We start from the raw sequence: 20,014 nt of genomic DNA, 5'->3' as shown, positions 1-20,014 counted from the left end.
TTCTCTTTGCAAAACCAGAATGAGGATCCCAAAAGAGAGAAGCAGGCCAGGGACTTGGAAGCCGCGGTATTTTATCTGAGATGTTTCAGAACAGTGGCCTCTTCCTTTAGCTGGACCCATTAATTGTTTTTTAAAACTGGTCCACAAAGTGAGGTGCCTGATAGGAGATAGGTAGAAAGAAAAACATCTTTTGCCATTACAGTGGAATTTTTAAAAAGATAAAAATGCAATGAAACTTCCCCCTTTGGGCTGCTGAAAAATCACTGTTTCTTTCACTCATTCCCACGGAAAGAAGGAGCAGGGGTAAAGACTGGGGTAAAGACCAGTGTTTTCTAGGCAGACTCCAACTATCAGAGCTCAGTTGTTGTTCAATCTAGAACCTGCCTTACTGCACACCTAAGACTGGCACACATACAGACACACACAGGTTCCCTGTGATCCCAGGGTACAGGTGATGCAGACTGTCTGTTTCTATGGACCAGCCTGTCCAGACATATCCAACCTCACTCTTTCTCATGAACCTTCTTCACCTGGAACCAGAGCACCTGGTGCAAGCTTGTCCCCACCCCCACTCCACCTCCTAGGGCTCTCATGGGGAAATAATTGCGTATTCTCTCCCTTATGGGACAACCCTCAACCTTCTCCTCGCACCCTTGACTAAGAGGAGCCATCACAGAAACTTTCTGGTGGAAGCATTGAGTTGGGCATGGCAGGGCACACTCTCCCAGGCAGAAAAGCTTTCTTGGGTCCAAAGTTCTCTGTAGTAACAACTCCAGTGACCTGAACATTTGAAATTCCCCCCATCTCTTCATATAAGTTCACTTGTTCAGGGTTCTTATCCTCCCAGAATAGCTTCCATAGACTGTTTTGTCCCACCTCCCAGAAGTTCATCAGTAGTTACTGTTAACACAAAAGGGAAATTGGGAGCATGTCCCTGAGGTGCCCTCAAATATCAATTTTGATAATATGTCATTCTTTTAAGACTTTTTTTTTTCTAGACCAAAGCTGTTTTAAAGACCTTTTTTCAAGACTCTCAGAACTGCTTGAAGACCCAAATCTGGGTGATACCTCACTATATCCCACTTTGACTTTGCCCACTGAGTTCTTTACTAGGTTGTGACTAAGGGCTTGACTTTCCTAATACCCACTGGTGAGGATGAGGTTACACCGATGGTTTCCAGCTCTAGGGCAGTGAGAGTTGATCACTGGCAGTTTATAATCTACCCTCGGTTTTTCATCCACATAAATTTTAACTTTCATTTATTTTAAAACTTCATTCTTTAGAGAGATTTCTTGAGGCAAGCCTGTGTGTTGAACTCTTAGAACAGCTTATCTCTTTCATTGTTTATCTGCCAGGTGATGGGATTCTCTGCCTTGGCATCAAAATGGAGAGGGCTCCTTTGGGGAGACCTGGGCCATGTTTCCATGACCTTTAGCAAAGATCAAGGTCATTTCTTGTAACATTCTACACAGAACTTTGAACTGACATCAGTCAAGATGCTCAGAGGGCTTGATGAAATGGGCCTGAGTCCAGAGAGAAAAGACATGCTTGTCATGTGCTTCAAGTTACCGTGGCCAAGAGCAGTGACACTAGAGCTGTTATCAGGGACACTAGCAGTTCGAGACACGGGCCCGGGGTGGAAGGTCGCCACCCTGAGGAAACAGCAGAGCAAAGAACAATGTTGAAAATACAGAATGGGCAAGTTGGAGATGGGCCCTTCAGTGCTTATTATCATCTCCGCGTTCAGAGGACCCTTGTTGAACGAACCCACGTGACATTCTGATTGAGCCTTGGCCTCCCACAGAGGCTGCTTGGGTCCCGTTTTCCTGACTCCCAGTGAGCTGATAACTTGCTCTCTTCCCAAACCATAGTCCGTTCGGGTCCATTGCATTTAGGCACATACAGAGTTTGACCTCAGACAAATAATATGTGTTTTCTGCCTCTTTGCAATTAGTGGGAAATCGAGGATGCTCTGACAGTAAGTGTGGATGTCCGGTGGTAGACTAGTCCGTGTGGTAGTTTCTCTGGGAGGAGCGGCCTCGTGCCCCGGAAGTGACCCTTCTCCCTCTAGTCGCTATGGTTTGTGGTAGCGCTTTGGGTGCACCTGCTTGCTTAGTTTTCCTGTGACCGTTTGGCTGTTCCTGTTGTTACCTTAACTGACATTTAGAAAGCTAGAGAGTGCTAATTGTATAAAATCAAGTGCTAAAAAAAAAAAAAGTCTAAAGAGAAAATAAAGTCTAAAGAGAAAAGTAAAGCATGGGGAAATTCAGTGCGACGCCAGTGGCCATGGGCCCAAAACCCTATGAATTCACCTGTTCCTGTCTCGTCTTTTCTTGCCTGCAACAGAAGCAGAGTTAGAGTGAATTCTCTAACAGCTGCCAGGCTGACAACAATCAGTAGCCAAAGAAAAATCTCTTTATTGATGATCATGCAGCAGCAGTCTTGGGGCTCTGCTGTCTGGCGGCAGTTCATTGACAAACAAAAGTATAATAATAACAATTTTTAGTTCCATAATCTCTCCGCCAGTTGCCATGATTCAGAGATATGCAAGGCTGGGCGGGTCATATAGTAATTCCTTTGCAAGCAGCATCCTACCGATGAAGCCAGCAGAAAAGCAAGTCCAGGAAGCATTCAAGGGGAAGGGCATGGGGTTTTGCAACATCTGCTGTTAGAACACTGAAGCCATTCTTCCCTGGCCATTAGGCAGTGAAGGAGGCTCATATCTGCTATGAAGAGATTTCTATTTCAGAAGGGCTCCAAGCACGGACTCTGCTTGTTTGCATTATCACGACAGTGTTTGATGTCAATACTGTCGTCCCGAGCCTAACATCCACCATCCTCTGTGTAGCCCTGGGGTTTCAAAATCAACAAGGCCTTAGATTTCCCGTGGCCTTAACCAACTCAGCAGTTATTATCTTATTCTTTCCAACCTTTCTAGAGTACCGTGGACAAACTTATTAAGAAGACAAACTTAGCCCTTGTGGTTGGGACAAACAGCTGGAGAGAGCAGTTTATTGAAGCCATCACTGTCAGTGCTGGTGAGTGCCTTTTTCTGCATGCTATAAATTACAAGCGCCCAGCCTGTGCTTGCTTTTCCTACTGTGACCACTTGGTCTGTGTCAAAGCACCGGAGAACTTCCAGGGTAAAATGAAAAGAGAAATAAATGTATTTGTAGCACACCTGCACATTTCGGAGACTGATTTAGACTTTCTAGATGAAGCAAATGTCTTCAAACGTGGCATTCTTCTCCATCCGCATTGTGTCTTTCTTTCTGGAAATAGATGAGATAAATTTAAAGGCTTTTGTGCCTCTACTTCACAGATAGCCAATCACGGGGCTTTGTCTGGAAAATTCCCTGAGGGCAGGAGAAGTGGCCAAGTGAAGGTCACAAAGGCGGCAGGAAACTCCTAGGTGCGATTAGGGGACGTGAAGACCCTTCGGCACTCCCGTCCACTTTATACTCTCTTCAACAACATCTGACAAATAAGCATTTGCACGGTAGAATCACCTTCTGTTTCTTCCTCTACAAGCAAAGTGCAGAGTCTTATTTAGGAAAATCCTACAAAAATGAAGTTGTTTTGCAACTCAAGGAGTCAGAGACCGGAGGGAATTAAATATAGTAAGAAGCATCTTTTTCCTAGATTGTCAAGCCTTGTCCACTGTTGAGTGATTTTTTAAAGACAGAGGAAAGTCCCTCTCCAAGATATATGGAAGCAACATGGTTATGGGCTCCCCCTACCCCCTAGTTCTTCTGCTCCATCTCTCCTGGTTCTTTCTAACATTCTCCACAGGTTCATCTTCTACTGTTGCAGCTAATGAACAGAACTAGAATTTTTTAAATAGGGATTTCCATGTAAAGTATGGAGGTAGCATCCCTGGTGGACGGTCCATGACTCCGAACACAACCCCCTCTTTCCAATCTGCCACAGGACAATGGGACGGATCTCTGAAGTGCTGCGGGAGCAGAGGGTGGTGAGATTTTCGTGCCTCTTTGCTATTAGTGTTGTTTATAATCACACTTTAGTTTCTTGAGATTGAGTGTACAGGGGAAATTTAGGAACATTAAATGGTGGAAACTGCTTGGAGAACAGATTTGGAATTTACACACAAATTCTTAGGGGAGGGGGAAATCCCCTGTCTCCATCCCTCTGGGCTGCCATTGCCAAATACCAGGGAGTGGGCGGTGATCACAACTCCAGAGGCTAGGAAAATCCAAGGTCAAGACACTGACAGATTTGGGGTCTGGCAAGAGCCCACTTTTTGGTTCATAGACAGCTGTCTTCTTACTGCATCCTCACATGGAGGAGTGAGCAAGAGAGCCCTCTGAGGTCTTTTTTATAAGGATACCAATCTCATCCATAGGGCTTTGTCTTCATGGCCTAATTACCTCCCAAGGGCACTACCTCCTAATACCATCATATTGGAGACTAGGTTTCGACATATGAATTTGGGGGCCAGGTGGGGCGGCAGGGGTGAGGAGTGCACAAACGGTCTGTAGCACTCCCTCATTATGGCTTGTGTTTTTCTAGAAATCTAACATTAGTATCTGAGACGGGAGCTACACTCTGTATACAGAGACAAAAACGAAAAGGACAAAACCAGCTGGAATAAGAAACTGCTGAGGAGGCCAGCTGAAAACATTAAAAATAATAAAATTGTTTTATGAGCTTTGATATACCAGAATCAGAACATTAAAAACATTAAAAGCAGCATAAACTTTAATGAACCATTCCCAGTGGTTCCCAGGTCTCCTTGGGCTGCAGATGTATGAGCGCTTACCTAATGGTCACGAGCCGGAGATCATTAATTCACGTTTCTATATGTCAATCGTTGTTCTCGGCTGAAGAGATACAACAGGCCACCTTACCCAAGTGGAGCGTACATTCTGCTGAAGGAGAGAGCAAATAAGGCAGATAAGGGAAGAAAGTAGATGTATGATGGGGAGCTTGTCGTGGAGAGCAGCAGGAGACAAGGAGGGTGTGCAGCAGCTGCACTGGGCTGTGGCCGAGAAGACACCATCAACAGACACATTCACGATGCAGTTTGTTTTCTAGAAGTGGAATGGGTTTATGTGGCTTTACTCACCCATTCTTGTAACTCCCAGGGACCAGAGCAAACATTTTATGGCCACTCCTTGGCAGCAGCAACAGGGAGAGAGATGCTGCCAGCCGCAAGACCAACGTGGTGATCTTGGTCAGAATAGGTGTCGAGTGAAACAATGAAAAAGATGCTAATACCCCCTTACTTGAAAGGGGCAGATTCGGGTTTGATGATATTTTCATGTATAATGTTGAATGAAATCCTCTCCAAATCGTGGGTGAGAGGTGTTATGATTATCCTTATCTTCTAGAATCTGAGCATCTGTGAGGTAGTGTTAGCTTTGGAACAGTACTCACAGACCCAGTCTACCAAAGATCAGTCCAATGGGCTCTCTATTCCCTTAATAGAGAGAGAGGATTAAACTGAGGGAAATTGCTCCCCACCTCTGTCTCCTTGAGGGACGCCGGTCTTGTCCACCTCTCTGGTACCCCTGTTTCAGACCTCTCCGGGTGGGATAAGTTCCTGCCCAAATCCTTTGAAGTAATGTTAAAAGAAGGAAATGTAAAACCTCTCAAGTGTTCTTATTTGTCATGCTCTATGTTGTGTTTTATGTTTCTAAATGACTGCTTGGGAATGACACAAAATTGCTCAAAAATTGGCAGGCTGCTGGGTAAATTGACCTTATTTACAATTTTGAGACAAAATATCAGAAAAGCAAACCCATATTTTATGGGCACTAAATTATGTGAAGGGCAGTTAGAGAGCTCAATATTTATCATTATGATTAAATTTAAGTGTCTAAAGAATGTTAATATTCTTTAGTTGTTAAATGGACAATAAAATTTGTAAAGCAGCATTTATTGAAAACAGACTTTCATTGGATTTTAAGATTTCATGGTTAAAGAGTTGAGAATCAAAGCCATTTGCCTTATTAAAAATATTAAATTGCTTTTAAACAGCCCTACTGAGAGGTTTTTTCCTATGCAATTTTCTGTGCAAAATTGAGTCTATATATCTTGCTAAACAAAAATAATAATTTTGGAAATAGGATTTTGCTCCTGTGTCTCACTGATTATATTTAAATTAGTTTCAAGTTAAGCCCCCTGGCAGCCTTTTTGTTCCCTTGCTTTTCCTGAACTTCATAGCTCAGTATCTGGGCCTCTGATGACTGGTCTGTTTCTGGGAACCAAGTTTGTAGAATCTAACATTTGAAGAGTTCAAGGATTCATGAGACTCGAGAGATTAGGTGGGCATTCAATGGTCCTTTCCTGGAGGTTCTCCTTCTGTGGCCTCCAGGATGGAGTGCCAGGAGTGGCGGCCAGCAGCTGGTTAGGCAGCCGTCAGATGCTTGCAAGGCCAGTCCAGTACCATCAGGTGCTTCTCAGATATGTCAGCAGATTCTGTGGGAAGTGAGGCTAGCATTCACTGTGTGTTTAGTTTGAATTGTCCCCAAGTCCTCCTTTAAAAAAAAAAAAAATTTATTTTAGAAGGGAGAGAAAGCATGCACATGCACATGCAGGACCAGGGTGGGGGCAGAGGGAGAGAGATTCTCAAGCAGACTCCGCCCTGAGCAGAGCCCGATGCAGGGCTCCATCTCATGACCCTGAGATCATGACCTGAGCCAAAACCAAGAGTCAGATGATCAACCAACTGAGCACCCGGGCACCCCCTCCCCAACCACCCCACAAGCTCTCCTCCTTCCCAGTGTCTCCACCCAGGCAGAATGGAAGGATGGCCTTAAGAAATTGTTTACCAGTTGGGATGTAGAAGAGAAATGGATATGTCAAGGAACAGGACAAACATTAGCTGAGTAAAAAGAACCAGATGCCAACGTTGCCAGTACCATAACCACCATAGTATTGTTCCTCACAACAGTCTTGGACTGTGATGAGGTGAGGGAGAATGGTTGCAAGCCTGGCTCTGGAGTCAGTTGTGTGTTTGTGTCCCAGACCTCCAGAAACTCTCTGGGTGACTCAGGATGGATTACCTCCCCTCTCAATCTCTGCTCCCTCAAATGCAAAGCAGAGATAGCTTCTCCTCACCCATGGATTGCTATAAGGATCAATCAAGGCAATTCCTATTTTCATGAGGGCTGTCTGTCCATTTAGATACCACAAATGACTCTTTGGGAAGCCAATCTTGTTGAAGAATCTACAATAAAAGATAACCAAATTTTGTGCGAATAGAGTCAATTCAGCTTAATTACTAAAATGACTAAGTGACTAAACACACTGCTTTTCCCTTTTTTTATAGTGAGAGTCACACACACATTTTATAGGTAAAAAACAGAGATTCAGAAAAACAACATAACTTGCTCAAAAGGCAAAGCTGGTCAAGGGCAGCACAGGTCAGCCCAGGATTCTCTCCAGTGTGAAGCACGCTCACCTGCCGTAGCTGGGGGCTGCGTACACACACGGACACACACGTAGGATACACACATGCACACGTACTCTGATACACACAGACATGCATGTGAGCATGCAAACACACATGAACACAGCGACGCACATACCCAGACATGAGTGCACACACACGGACCCACACAACACACGTATGGAGACCCACACGTCATCTTATATAGCACGTTATCTTTAGTCGTTTGGACCATCGAGCCACAGCTTAAAATATGAGGGCTTTTTTCCTTGAATATTCATTCAGTCTCCGTAAGCCTCCTTCACAGGTCCCCACAGAGGATACCAGCAAGCCTTTGTTTGCCTCCTGCATTCGTAGGCTTCTCCTGCCGAGTAATTTGTGTTATTCTTTAATGAAAGTCAGCACACGGCCCTCTCTTTTCCCTCATGATTTTAGGGACCCAGCACTAAAGGTTTTTCTGAAATTCTTTTACTACTTCTGACGTAGAGTTTGCCCACCTGACAGAGTATCTGTTGGCATTCTCACCTCACATTGAACACTTCAAAGTGGAAAAAAAATTAAAAAATAAAAATAAAAGTCTTTTTGTGGTCTTGGTTCTGTCTCTGACCAACTGTAAAAAACCTTGATCAAGTATTTCACCTTCCTGAATTTTCATTTTAGCAACGGCAGAATGACAGGGTTGGACAAGGCGGGTTCTAAGATCCCACCTGGGACTGAAATTTGAGAGTTCTCAGTGGGCCAGTATCGTTCTGCAGGATCCCTGATGACAGCCCGATTTGGGCACGGACATGCCTACTCTTCCCACCCACCCAGCTTGCTTCCCTTAGGTACTGAGCACCATAGGAGCATATGCTCCACATCTACTTGCCTAGAAGGAAAGGGACGAGAGGATAGTTTTCAAAGTGTAGCCTCAAAAAAAAAAAAAAAAAAAAAAACAACTAAGTGAGATGATGCTTCAAAAGTGCCTAATTTTTTTCTCCCTAATGGGAAATCAGGAATGCCTGTGAAATCCTTCCCAGTAGAAGGCCAGACATTCAACACTAGGCCAGACTGACAAAGGCAGCTGGCCTGTTCACACTCACCCTACTTCACGGGAGATCACAGCCAGAGACCGACCCCACACATGATGAGGGTGTGCTCTCCTGAGTCTAGAAAACCCATGTGGAGGCTAGTTCAGTCTGGGGAATGGATGCTTCTTGTCATCAGCTCATCATCCATGCATGCTATGTGGAGAAATAAGTGCTATCAATTAAATTGAATTATTTAATAGCAAAAACTCTCAACTCGATGGTGCCCCAGACAATAATTCACTAGAAAATACTGTCAGCCTGAAGACTGACCTGCTCCAGGAGCCAAAATAATAAGTCATAAAAATGGTGACTCTAATGAGGTTCACGGGATTGCCATGTAACCGGGTCTGAGCAGGCATCTTTCCGGCATCTTCTCTGTTACTGAACATCATTACGGAGGAGACACTCTTTGTCACTTAATGTGGTAACCTTGGGTCATTTGAAAATCCCATTTAAGCAGTGAGAAAAAGTGCTGCTGGGTCAGGTTTGGCACAGCCTCAGCGTAACTAGAAGACAGGGAATGAAGGAAGGAAGGACGGACGGACGGGCAAGCAAAGTGGAAGGAGAAGGTGCTAGAAGTTAGTAGGAGTTTTCATTTTGTTGTTTTTTGTGTGACTGTACAGATGTCTAACTATCCTTTATCTAAAAATCATAAGCTGACTTTTCCATTTCATGAACAAGGGTGCTATTTTCATGCTGGTTCAGTAAGTACAACAGCCTTAAAGAAAGTCTCTCAAAGACCTGTGTATGAAATTATGGCTCACGTTCTGCTCCAATAATGTTCTCATTTATTGACTGTCTTCTACATGGCTAGTGTTCTATTTATATTATTTTTTATCCCTCACAGCTATACCCTAAGGTAAGTTGTTGGTTTTTTGTTGTTGTTTTTTTTTTTTTTTTTTTTTTTGGTTTGGTTTGGTTTGGTTTCCTGACTTGATAACTCTGAGACCCAGGGTGCTTACAAGTATATGTTTAGTTAGAGTCACACAACTAGCAAGTGACCAGCTAGAATGGGAAGCCCCATCATTGTGAGTCCACAGCTGGTAAGCTTTTCGCGAAACCCTGGCTGTCCCTCCTACAATCTTAATTCAGGTCCTAAGTGGCCAGATTTCAAAGGCGTTAATTCAGGAGAAAGGGACAACGCTGGTGAGTCCTTCACTCTCAGCTACACATGGTGAAGTTGAGGGTTTGGAACTGAGAATGAAAGCACTGGACAGATGTGCAGAAGGACCAGAAGGAATGCAAATTGTAGAAAGTAGACAGAATCAGTCAACTGCAAGGTTAAGCCCATCATGAGGAACCCAGAAGCGCTTCCAGATTCTTTTCGTGATCTTGGAACTGTATTTGTATCTACTGCTAGAAGTCATGTCAGGTCTTCAGAAACAAAAAGAGTCCCTGCCCGTCCTTTTTTGTTGTTGTTGAGCTCCTGCTGTTTCCTGGTGGTATGATTAGTTATTCAAGTAGGTCTTTCATGCTCTGGATCACTAACATGTTTGAACTAATAGGAATAGCAAGTATTTTAAACCCTAACAGGAGATGTGAACCCCACTGCTGTCATCCAACTTGGTTTTTGTTCCTTTTGCTAGTATACAGCTAAAATATTCACATTCATTGTGCTAGAGAGCACATGTAACATGGGTGACAAAGCATTTCATGTAAAAATTATATGCTGGAATCTTCAGCTTCTCTGAAGACTTGAGTTCAAGGGGTCGAATACCTAACAACTAGTTGGTTAGCTCTAGACAAGTCCGCTCGCTTCCCATGTGAAACTGGGGGATTGGAACAGGTGACCTTTATCTCTGGAACATGGAAATACTAAAGAGTCCTCTGAAGAACCCTTCATTTTCAGCAATAAATGTCAACTTGCTTTCCCTAGTCCTGCTCCTTGAAATTTAGGGCTCTGACTTTAATCAAGTGGAATTTCTGCCCTACAGTACCTGTTAGATAAATTGGGTAATTACGCCAACTTGGCTAAAGCTCATTTAAGACATTTAATGCTTAAGACACACCGTCTGATGGTCACATTAACTAAATTCAGTAGCTGCTCTTCCTTACTTTGAAGTAGTTATTAAGAAAGTAAAACTGCTTTTACTTTTTTTCAGAGCCCTTTTCAAAACTGCCTTCACTGGATGATAATTTAGTTACAGTTTTAATTTTTATCTTTAAAATATAATATTTTTAAAAATATTTTTATTTGACAGACAGAGATCGCAAGTAGGCAGAGCAGCAGACAGAGAGAGGGGGAGAAGCAGGATCCCTGCTAGGCAGAGAGCCTGATTCTGGGCTTGATCCCAGGACCCTGAGATCATGACCGGAGCCAAAGGCAAAGGCTTAACCCATTGAGCCACCCAAGTGCCCCTAAAATATAATATTTGAAAACTATAATTTTATCTTTCCTTAGAGCTAGAGTCATTATTCATGATGTCACTCTCTATAAAGAAAACATGATAAATTCCTACTGTAGTTAAAAGTTTTTCCCAGCAAATTATTTTTATCACTTCTGCATTTAGAAAATCATAAGTATATATGATAGCTTTGGCCATCAGAAAGTTTACTCGATTCTTTTTCCTCAAGTGGTCAGAATTCACTCAATTCAGATGCCTGAAAGTGTCCTTTATTTCTGCTTTCGTCAGACATTTGTGTCCTGCTGTATCTTAAAGTACGTTATGCTCTAGTAGTTGGTACATATCTGCTGAAGTCCTCTAAGAAGTATAAGAATCTAAATTAAAATCCTTTTTTGTTTTAAATAACAGCAAATCTGTGTGTGCTGTTAACCGTGATTCCCCAGCACTTAGGGCAGTGTTAGCAATGACAAGTATTTGTGGGAAAAGAATGAATGAATTTATGTGTCAGTCAATGTTTTTCAATCCACACGTAACTGGATTAAAAGCCTGTTTTCACTATGTCATGCAGCTATGTCTGATCTAGAAGAAAATCTGTATAAATGCATACTCTCACACAGACATATGCCATGTTTCCAAAAAGTTCCAGACATGTGTAATTCACGTGTATAACCAATTCATATGTAATACATACATATACACTAGCCATATAGATACTCAGATGCATGTATTCGTACCCATAAAATACTATTTTTGTATGTGAAAACTGGATCTGCAAATATCTATTGAGCAGTGGCCTTGCCTATCTGTTTTCTTAGTGAAATCTTCCTGGTATTTAGCTGATAATCATGTTGCTAACAGAGAAGGAGGAGAAGCAGAAGGCATGAGGAGGAAAGGATTAGAGTATGTTACAAAGAGACCACCACTGGGGGCTGTGCTGGTAGGGAGGCAAGGCAACACTAGAGTATAAACTCTCAAAGTGAAAACGTCAGTCGTAGCAGGATACCATATTGATCAGGGAGCTTCAGCTCTGTTTCCAAAGGAAGCAGCCCTCGACACGGGGAGGTGGGAGTACAAAAGGCCGGGAGAACCCAACAATCCTCTTCTGGCCCTTGGATAGGCTTTAGCTGGCATTTCTGAAAAGATTATTGGCTTGTTGAGCTGTTTTCCTCTTAAATTGCTTATTACAAACTCTTGAGGAAAACACAGTCCCGAAGGGCGCCAGGATGATTCAGCCGCTCTTCTTTGTAAGCCTGGAGTCACGTCTGGGATGCGGCTTTTGTGGGGAGAGGCAGCCGCTCAGCTCTGCAAACAGTGAGCCCCACCGGATGCAGTAGCCCTTCTGCTGGCATCGCTGCTGCTCCCCGAACACAGTGTCAGTGGCTGCTTACAAATCAGTGCTGGAGGCATGGGGAGGGGGGATGCTTTCTGTCCCCGGGGGATCCCTTTGTATGATGTTTTCAGTGGCGGAAACATGTTAGCCTAACCAAAGAGGTGGAAGGAGGAGAAAACACAGCCACCCCCCACTGCACACACACACCCCAAAGGCAGAGGGGAGCCTCCTTCAGAGTGATTTGCAGCATTAATTCTTGCTGTTCACAGTCTGCTCTCTTGATAAAGACCTTGTCATTCTGATTCCTGCAACCAAGAGGCACTTATCTGAACCAACAGGCTTTGACGCGACCCTCCTGACCCCTGATCCCATTCGTTCCCCTGCCTTGCGGTTGCCTGAACACGTCTGACTGGGGGTTGTGTCTTCTGTCCTGTTAGAGCATCTTAGACCAGAATCCAGCACAGAGCAAAGCAAGAGTTCAGTGATCAGCTATTCCAGCTTCCCCTTATTTTGATAAAGAAACAGAACCAGAGAGGGAAAGTGTCTTCCAAGGCCACACAGGACCTGTTTTAGATTTCTGGGTTCTTCCCAAGCTTTACGGCATCGCTCTCATTTTTCTTTTCCAGTTAGCATTTGTAGAACCCGCACCTTAGCACATATTCCATCCATGCCTGTCCCCTGATCTCAGCTAAGGACCTCTGAGCAAAGACCAAAACTTTCCCGAGCCAATGACTTAGCAGCACTGATGAGTGAATGGTCTCACCCTGTGGACAGGCTCCTGATCTCACAAGCCTCACGGCCACCCTGTGCAGTAGGCATTCATGAACCCGTTGACAACATGGGGAAACAGAACCTGGGATACAGACCCCAACCTACATGTTCTGATTCCAAGCTCAATCCTCCTTCCGTCTTGTCACAGCTGTGCCTCCCAGAGTTTAATGCCTGTAAACCATAGACTTCTTCTTTTTTTTTTTTTTTAAAGATTTTATTTATTTACTTGACAGAGAGAGATCACAAGTAGGCAGAGAGAGAGAGAGGAGGAAGCAGGCTTCCCGCTGAGCAGAGAGCCCCATGCGGGGCTCGATCCCAGGACCCTGAGATCACGACCCGAGGGCAGCGGCTTAACCCACTGAGCCACCCAGGCACCCCCATAGACTTATTCTTATTCTTCACATTATGCTCTTGCCTCAGGGCCTTTGCACAAGCTGCCCTTCCCTACCCAGCCCCAACCCAATGAAGGCTTTCCCTCTGTGTGGATGTTCTCACCATTAAGGTCTCAGCTCACAAGTCACCTCTTCAGAGGAGTTTTTCAATCTCCCCCTTGCACAAGCATGCTACTTGACTTCACTGTCTTCATAGCCCATAGCAGTATCTGAAATCATTGTGCTTGTTCATTTGTTTTACTGGATTGCTGTCTCTCTCTCCTGGACAGAATGGAAGTTCTATGGAATGTTATCTGTCTGGATTTCCAATGCCTAAAACTGTGCCCGACACATAAATTATTACTAAATATTCACTGAAAAAAATAAACAGTACAAATAAAGCCATTCTTCCAGCCACTCCACTCCCTTTAAAGATTATGGCAGATACCAGTCCAGGTGAGGGGTTCAGCCTAGGCTTGCGGTACAAAACAGTGGCTTCAAATATTGTTAGACTTCCGACCTATAAACTTAATAACATTGTTGCATGCTTTAACTAGCTAAGAAAAACAGACCGTAAACATACAGATGATGAGAGTGAAAGAGACAGTTTTATGATTATTTGTATGGAAGAAAACCATCCCAACATCTCCATTTGAGGTTATTGTTTATGAGAGATTCAAAAGCTACTGGCAGACGGACTTGATGGTCAACCGTCTGCAGTAGCCAGTCCGCCCCCTAAGAAAAGTGTACGTGAGCCATGAGGGAACGGAGATGCTCTGTCTGAACGAGCTAATCCTCTGTCCAAAGCAGACTGTACTACATATCAGCATATAACCTCTCTTAAAAAGCTCATTTATCTTTTCATCAGCACTAAGGAGTTAGTAATGGCTCCCCTCAGTTTCCAGGAGACAAAGCACACAGAGAATCTGTGAAGTGCCCAAGAACATGGAAATCGCTGAGGTCCCTTGGTTGTCAGCGGCCGGCCTCTTTACTAGGGGCAGAAATCACAACAGAGAGAAGGGAACCCAGGTGGGCATATGAGGGGTGCTGTGTCCCTGCAATCGCTCCGGATTGTGGAAACCAAAGCCATGATGAAAATATTAAAGACTCAACTGACATTGCCACTTGGCCAGTACATTAACTCACAAACGTCACAGTCAGAACAAAGTCCCGTCAAGAGATCCTGAGGCCAGGAAGTCAGGCAAGGAGCAGGGGTACTGGGGGTGGGAAGCAGCTGCTGAAAAGCTGGATTCCTACTGTAGGCTCTGCAGAGACATAGACGTTAGCCACCAGGATGAAAAGGATCCCACTTCTCAATGGGGCCAATATAAACCACCCATAGAGGATTTTGCCAAAGATGAAAGGAAAATCAGACTCCTGAGAAAGCAGAAACTAGAGCCATCCATTCATTCCCTGAAAAAGCGTTCAGTGTTTTGCACGTGATCTATGCAGGGGAGCCTGGGTGGTTCAGTCGGTTAGGTGTCCGACTCTTGATTTCGGCTCAGGTCATGATCTCAGGGTCATGATCTCAGAGTTGTGGGATTGAGCCCCACATGGGGCTCCACAGTCAGGGGGCTGTCTTCTGGAGATCCTCTCTCTCCCTCTCTCTCTGCCCCTCCCTTATGCATGCTCTCTCTTGCTAAAATAAACATACCTTTTATAAAAATGATATATGCAGAGGATTATTTTAAGAAGGATCATTATTGGGGGCACCTGGGTGGCACAGTCACTTGAGCATCTGACTCAGCTCATGATCTCAGGGTTGAGAGATCAAGCCCCAAATTTGGCTCCACGCTCAGCATGGGGTCTGCTTGATATTCTCTCTCTTCCTTTGCCCCTCCACCCCCCACCACACACATTTTCTGTCTCTCTCTTTATCAAAAAAAAAGGTGGGGGGGTGGTTATTTTCTAATTAAACTTTTCATAAAACAATGCCAAATGAGCTTAGATTTTTATCAGAACAGATTTGTGCTGGACAAACCACAGAGAATTTTTTCCTCCAGCAACAGTGGGTCAAGTAATTTCAGCGAAGTGGTGGGAAGAGTTTTAGCTCTCATAAGCACATCACTTAAACTCTTCGAGACTTGGTTTCACTTTTAAAATGGAGAAAGTAATACCTACTTGAGCAGGTTGTTGGAGGATGGAGATTAGGTGGGATGTATATATTTACGCACGTACATGAAGGTAGGCACTCGGGAAGGGAACGTGACCTCTTAGCTTAATCACAGCAGCAGCATCTTACGGGAATCTGGATGGGTCCCTGTGCTGCTCTGCTTGTGGGGCAGGTTTTGATACACATCTAACCTTATATAAATTTCAGCGTTTTCCTAGAACATAACATTGAGCTGTTTGTTGAAAATTACAGGGTTATTGCTGCCCAAACAGTTTCTCCAAAGCTCCACTGCCTACACTCTAGGAGACTAATTCAGACGCAGCTGCTGATATTTACAAAGTGTTATCAGAGCCCTCGGGCCGATCTTAGAACCTGGTGTGCTCACAAACCACCCACTGTAACTAAACCATCAAAACTAGCAGGAGGCATCTAGACTTGCTGAGTGTCAGTTCTCGTCGAAAGTTTATTTCTTAGGCACTCACGTCTGTGGAGAGCCTGCTTCCCTATTGTAGGAGCCTGGAATTCTGGTTAATCCTACAACCAATAGTGGGTTAAGAGTACACTGAACTTCAAGGTATTTAGCCTGATATGGAGTTATTTTACAAAAACAAAGCTTGGGGCAAAACCACATGAAATCCTATTTACATGAACCTAGGATCATTTAGGAACACTCAGTTCACGTAGAGGAACTCTTTAAGCAGAGAAAGAGGCAAGCTACACTGTCGGTTTTCAGCTTTAAACTGATTCGTTTTGCTAGAATCAAACTTACATGGAACTGGAACTCCTTCGTGGGTTGTTTTTCAATTTTGACACTGGCCACATTTGCTGAGAAATATTTCTGACACATTAGATATCTCTTGGGTCAACCATCCTAACAAGGTCCGTAATGGCCTGAGCTGGTGAGGATTCTGTTCATTCATCCAGGGGTTCATCTGTCTCAGACAAGGTGAGATGTTATTCACAGAGAGTGAATCACCTTCTTGTGTTCCTTCTCGCACTGTCGTGTATCCCAGGCCCCTCGTCCCCCAATGTATGGACTGAAACCAGCACTGATCCTATAGAGCAGAGCAGCCCATACCATTCTCTGGCTTGGAACTGGGGGATGGGGATGATTAACAAGGCCTATGTAGGTGTCCTCTCCCTCCCAGAGCAGGCCAGCAGTCCAAGTTACAAATCTACAGCAGTCTTGAACTCACATTTTGTGCACAGTGGTGTTGCTATCCAATGCATTTATTTACCTTGGGACATAGAATTAGAGACCAGTCAAGTATCCAGGAGTAAACTACATACACTTAGATGTGGGCATACTGGCACACTGTATTCTAGACTCTGAGTGTCCACACCAATTCACATCCCCACTAGCTGGTGAAGAAGGACCTCTCAGCGTACCCCCAGGCTTGCTCGCAGGCCTCTGCCTGCAGGGACTAGAGCAGTAAGACTAGAGACCAACAGCGAGCCTCACGCCCTCCCCAAGGACAACTAGCTTCTCAGGGACTTCTCCACATTCCAAATACATTTCAAAGAAAGCTTTAAGAAGGAAAGTTCTTAGAAAGAGCCGGCATGATATCAATTACTGGTATTCTAATACCAGTTTTACTGTACTGAAAAGACAGTAAGGAGTCACTTATCTTAAAGAGAATACGCACAAGTTGAACATTGTACAGTTGCGGGGCACCTGGGTGGCACAATTGGTTGAGCATCTGGCTCTTTGTCTCAGCTTAGGTCATGATCTCAGGGTCATGAGATCAAGCCCCACATCAGGCTAGGTGCTCTGTGCACAGTCTACTTAAGACTCTGTCTCCCTCTCCCTCTGTTCCTCCTGTCCCCCCCCAAATAAATAAATAAGTCTTAAAAAAAGAAAATTGTGTCCCCAGCAGTCAATTATACTAGTGTAAGAAATGGAAGACAGGAGCTAGAAATGGCATTGAAAGAGTTGTGGATTTATAGGTGTAAGTTATAGGTAGGCTGTTTGTGAGGTGGCTACCAAAAGGCCAATGTGTACATTAATGAAAGGGAATAGTGTCCAGAATGCAAAAGGCAAAAGACCTTCCCCAATGCAGGTGAGTTAGGTGTCTCTTAAAGTTACACTCAGCGCCACACATCATATTCTATGATTCTATGACTTAGTGCTCAAAGGGCCTGATGAAGGAATGTGGAGCAAGGATTGAGGTTGAAACGGGAGTAGCCAGCTTCAGCTGCCTGGAGGAATGGCATGCGGAGCAAGACTGGACCTTTTCCATTGGCCTGTGGTCCTATGGGGTCTGGGCAAATGAATAGAACCTAACAGCTAGAGCCACTAAAACTTGGGTTGTGAGATCGTGAATTCTCTGATAGCTAAGACTCTGAGGTTTGGCACAGGTGACCATTCGGTAGGCAGATTTTAAAGGAATGTAGAGAGTTGACCTTATCAAGCTCTGAAACCCTCCCAAAGCTTTAAGTCCAAGTATTTTCCAATACCCACATGTTTCATTTGATAAAAGCAAAGGCCTGCATTCTTTTCTTCTGTGCTTTGACAATGCACAGATTTAGGAATCTGAGTAAATTGTGTTTTGAGATCTGTCTTGATAATGAATTATCTTGCAATATGGCTGGTGGAAAAATTGCTGATACCGTCTACTTTTCATAAGAGAATATATACGTAAGTACTTCCCAACTATTAGGTTAGAGGAAAATGTTTACAGCTCTTCTCCAAAATCCAGAACAAAAGGTAAATTCTTGTTTGGATGAATCTTTGTATTACTGAATTTAGTGGCAAATAGAAACTGTTATGAGTGGGAAGAGATGAATAAATGTTTTCTCACTAGAAATAAGAAAGAAGCACATAGAGGGGAAATGGAGAGAAAAGTTTTTAGATCCCTGAGTGAGCAAGACAGGGTTTAACTCAAGCCCTCATGTATCAGATGGGGGAAGAGAGGGAGGGAGAGACACTAGAAAGCAAGAGAACAAAAAATTCAATCAAATCACAGTTTGTCATGTTTCCTCTTAAAATGAGGAGGGGTGCATTTACAGATTGCTAAGGTTTCTTTTATCTTAAACATCTATAATGCTATCAGAAGCTTTGAAAGCAAAGAGAAATGGAAATCTACAACTGAAAAGAAGAAATCTTCTTGTAATTACTTTGTATTAGGTTGCAAAAAAAAAAAAAAAAAGCCGATAGCTATGGAGGAGAAAGCCCATTCAATCAGGTAAGCTTGTTAATTTGTTTGAAGGCAACAAATCTTTGTGCTCAGAAACTAAAGAGACACAAAATCAAATCAACCCCACTTGGGAAAAAAAAAAAAAGGAATAGTATTTCATAAAGAAATTAGGCCCAAAACAATATGTGTTGAATGGAGAAAACCAGTGTGGTGATCTAGCTTCACTAGCTTCACAGTTAACTGATTTGTACATTACATGGGGCTGTTGAGTAACACTTGCTGGGCTCAGATCATATGGATAACAGTGTGACCGGCAGATGTCATTATATCCATCTGTCATACTCCTGGAAAGCATCTGATCATTCTCATTATTTCCTTAGTTGGAGGATACTCTAATAAAATAAAAAATGGACTAACCATAGGTAAATACCTAAAAATAATTGAAAGCCAGACCCTTCCTTAGGTTCATAGCAGCATGCTATTCCCCAAACTGCCTTCCCCAATGTAGTCCAGTTTCCCAAATTCTAGAGTGAAGAGCTAGATATAAACCAGGGTGTTTGATTCAAAAACGACATGGTTGACCTTTGACAGTTAGAAATGGAAACAAGAACTTGTTCTACTCAAGTAGAGATTGCAAAATGGTCACAACCATGATGCCCTCCATTTGTTTATTCTTTTCTGTGTTTAGTTGGTCCCCAAGGTCTTGAGAAAGATCATAATATGGCTGACTCTACTAAAAATGTATCCTATCTAGAAAATAAATTACAAAACAAACATGGTGCATCAGTATTTTCAAAGTCCTAAAAAAGGCAACATTTTATCTGTATAGCACTAGGCATTAAGAGTATTCTCAAATGCAACTTTGAATCAAGATGTGAATGATGTTATGCTCAACTTGCATCAACAAGACATCATGTGTAACAAAATGTTCCCTGGGCTGTTAGGCCAAATCCCAATTCAGTCACTTACCAACTCTGTGATTATTTTAGAAAGTCACATAAACTCTCCGAACTTTAGGTTTTTCCTATGCACAATGAGATTCATAATGCTTACCTTGCAGCATTATTGTAAGGATTAAATAAGATCAGGTATGTGAAAAAGTTTAGTGCCTATCGCTTAGAAAACACCCTGTTGTGCTCCTCCCTCCGTTCCTTTCTCCCTTTCTTTTCTTAAAATCAAGCAGCTTGGGGAAGCAGTGGTGATGATGACTCATTCAAACAGAATATAGATTCTGTGAAATCAGGATACTCAGATCACATTGATTTGCTGCCTGCCTTCTGACAAGTAACAGTGATGGACTATGGCACAGATGTCTGTAAGGGGTTCACAGTTTTACAAAAGACTTTCACATGTCCTCTTCCAGTCCTCACAATAGCTCTCTAATGTGGAAGTTAGGAAACTCAGTTGACAGATGAGGAGCTGAGGTTCAGGAAGTTCAAGTCCCGCTCCCAGACAAGCTCTG

The 20,014-nt window shown here is 43.4% G+C and overlaps 1 protein-coding gene across 11 annotated transcripts in view; it reads left to right on the top strand.

Annotated features, from left to right (window-relative positions):
- The window catches only part of SLC8A1 (solute carrier family 8 member A1), a 322,699-nt gene that overhangs the window by 270,635 nt on the left and 32,050 nt on the right, over window positions 1–20,014 (top strand). For all 11 annotated transcript variants that reach the window (XM_059405533.1, XM_059405532.1, XM_059405525.1 and 8 more), the window contains one exon: window positions 2,940–3,039. In XM_059405533.1, coding sequence (XP_059261516.1) covers window positions 2,940–3,039 — 100 coding nt within the window. The remainder of the gene's footprint in view (window positions 1–2,939; window positions 3,040–20,014) is intronic.

This window comes from Mustela nigripes, chromosome 7 (genome assembly GCF_022355385.1).
Source record: "Mustela nigripes isolate SB6536 chromosome 7, MUSNIG.SB6536, whole genome shotgun sequence".
NCBI classification, from domain to species: domain Eukaryota; kingdom Metazoa; phylum Chordata; class Mammalia; order Carnivora; family Mustelidae; genus Mustela; species Mustela nigripes.
Note: the sequence above shows the minus strand (reverse complement) of the source record. Positions and strands in the feature narration are given on the sequence as shown.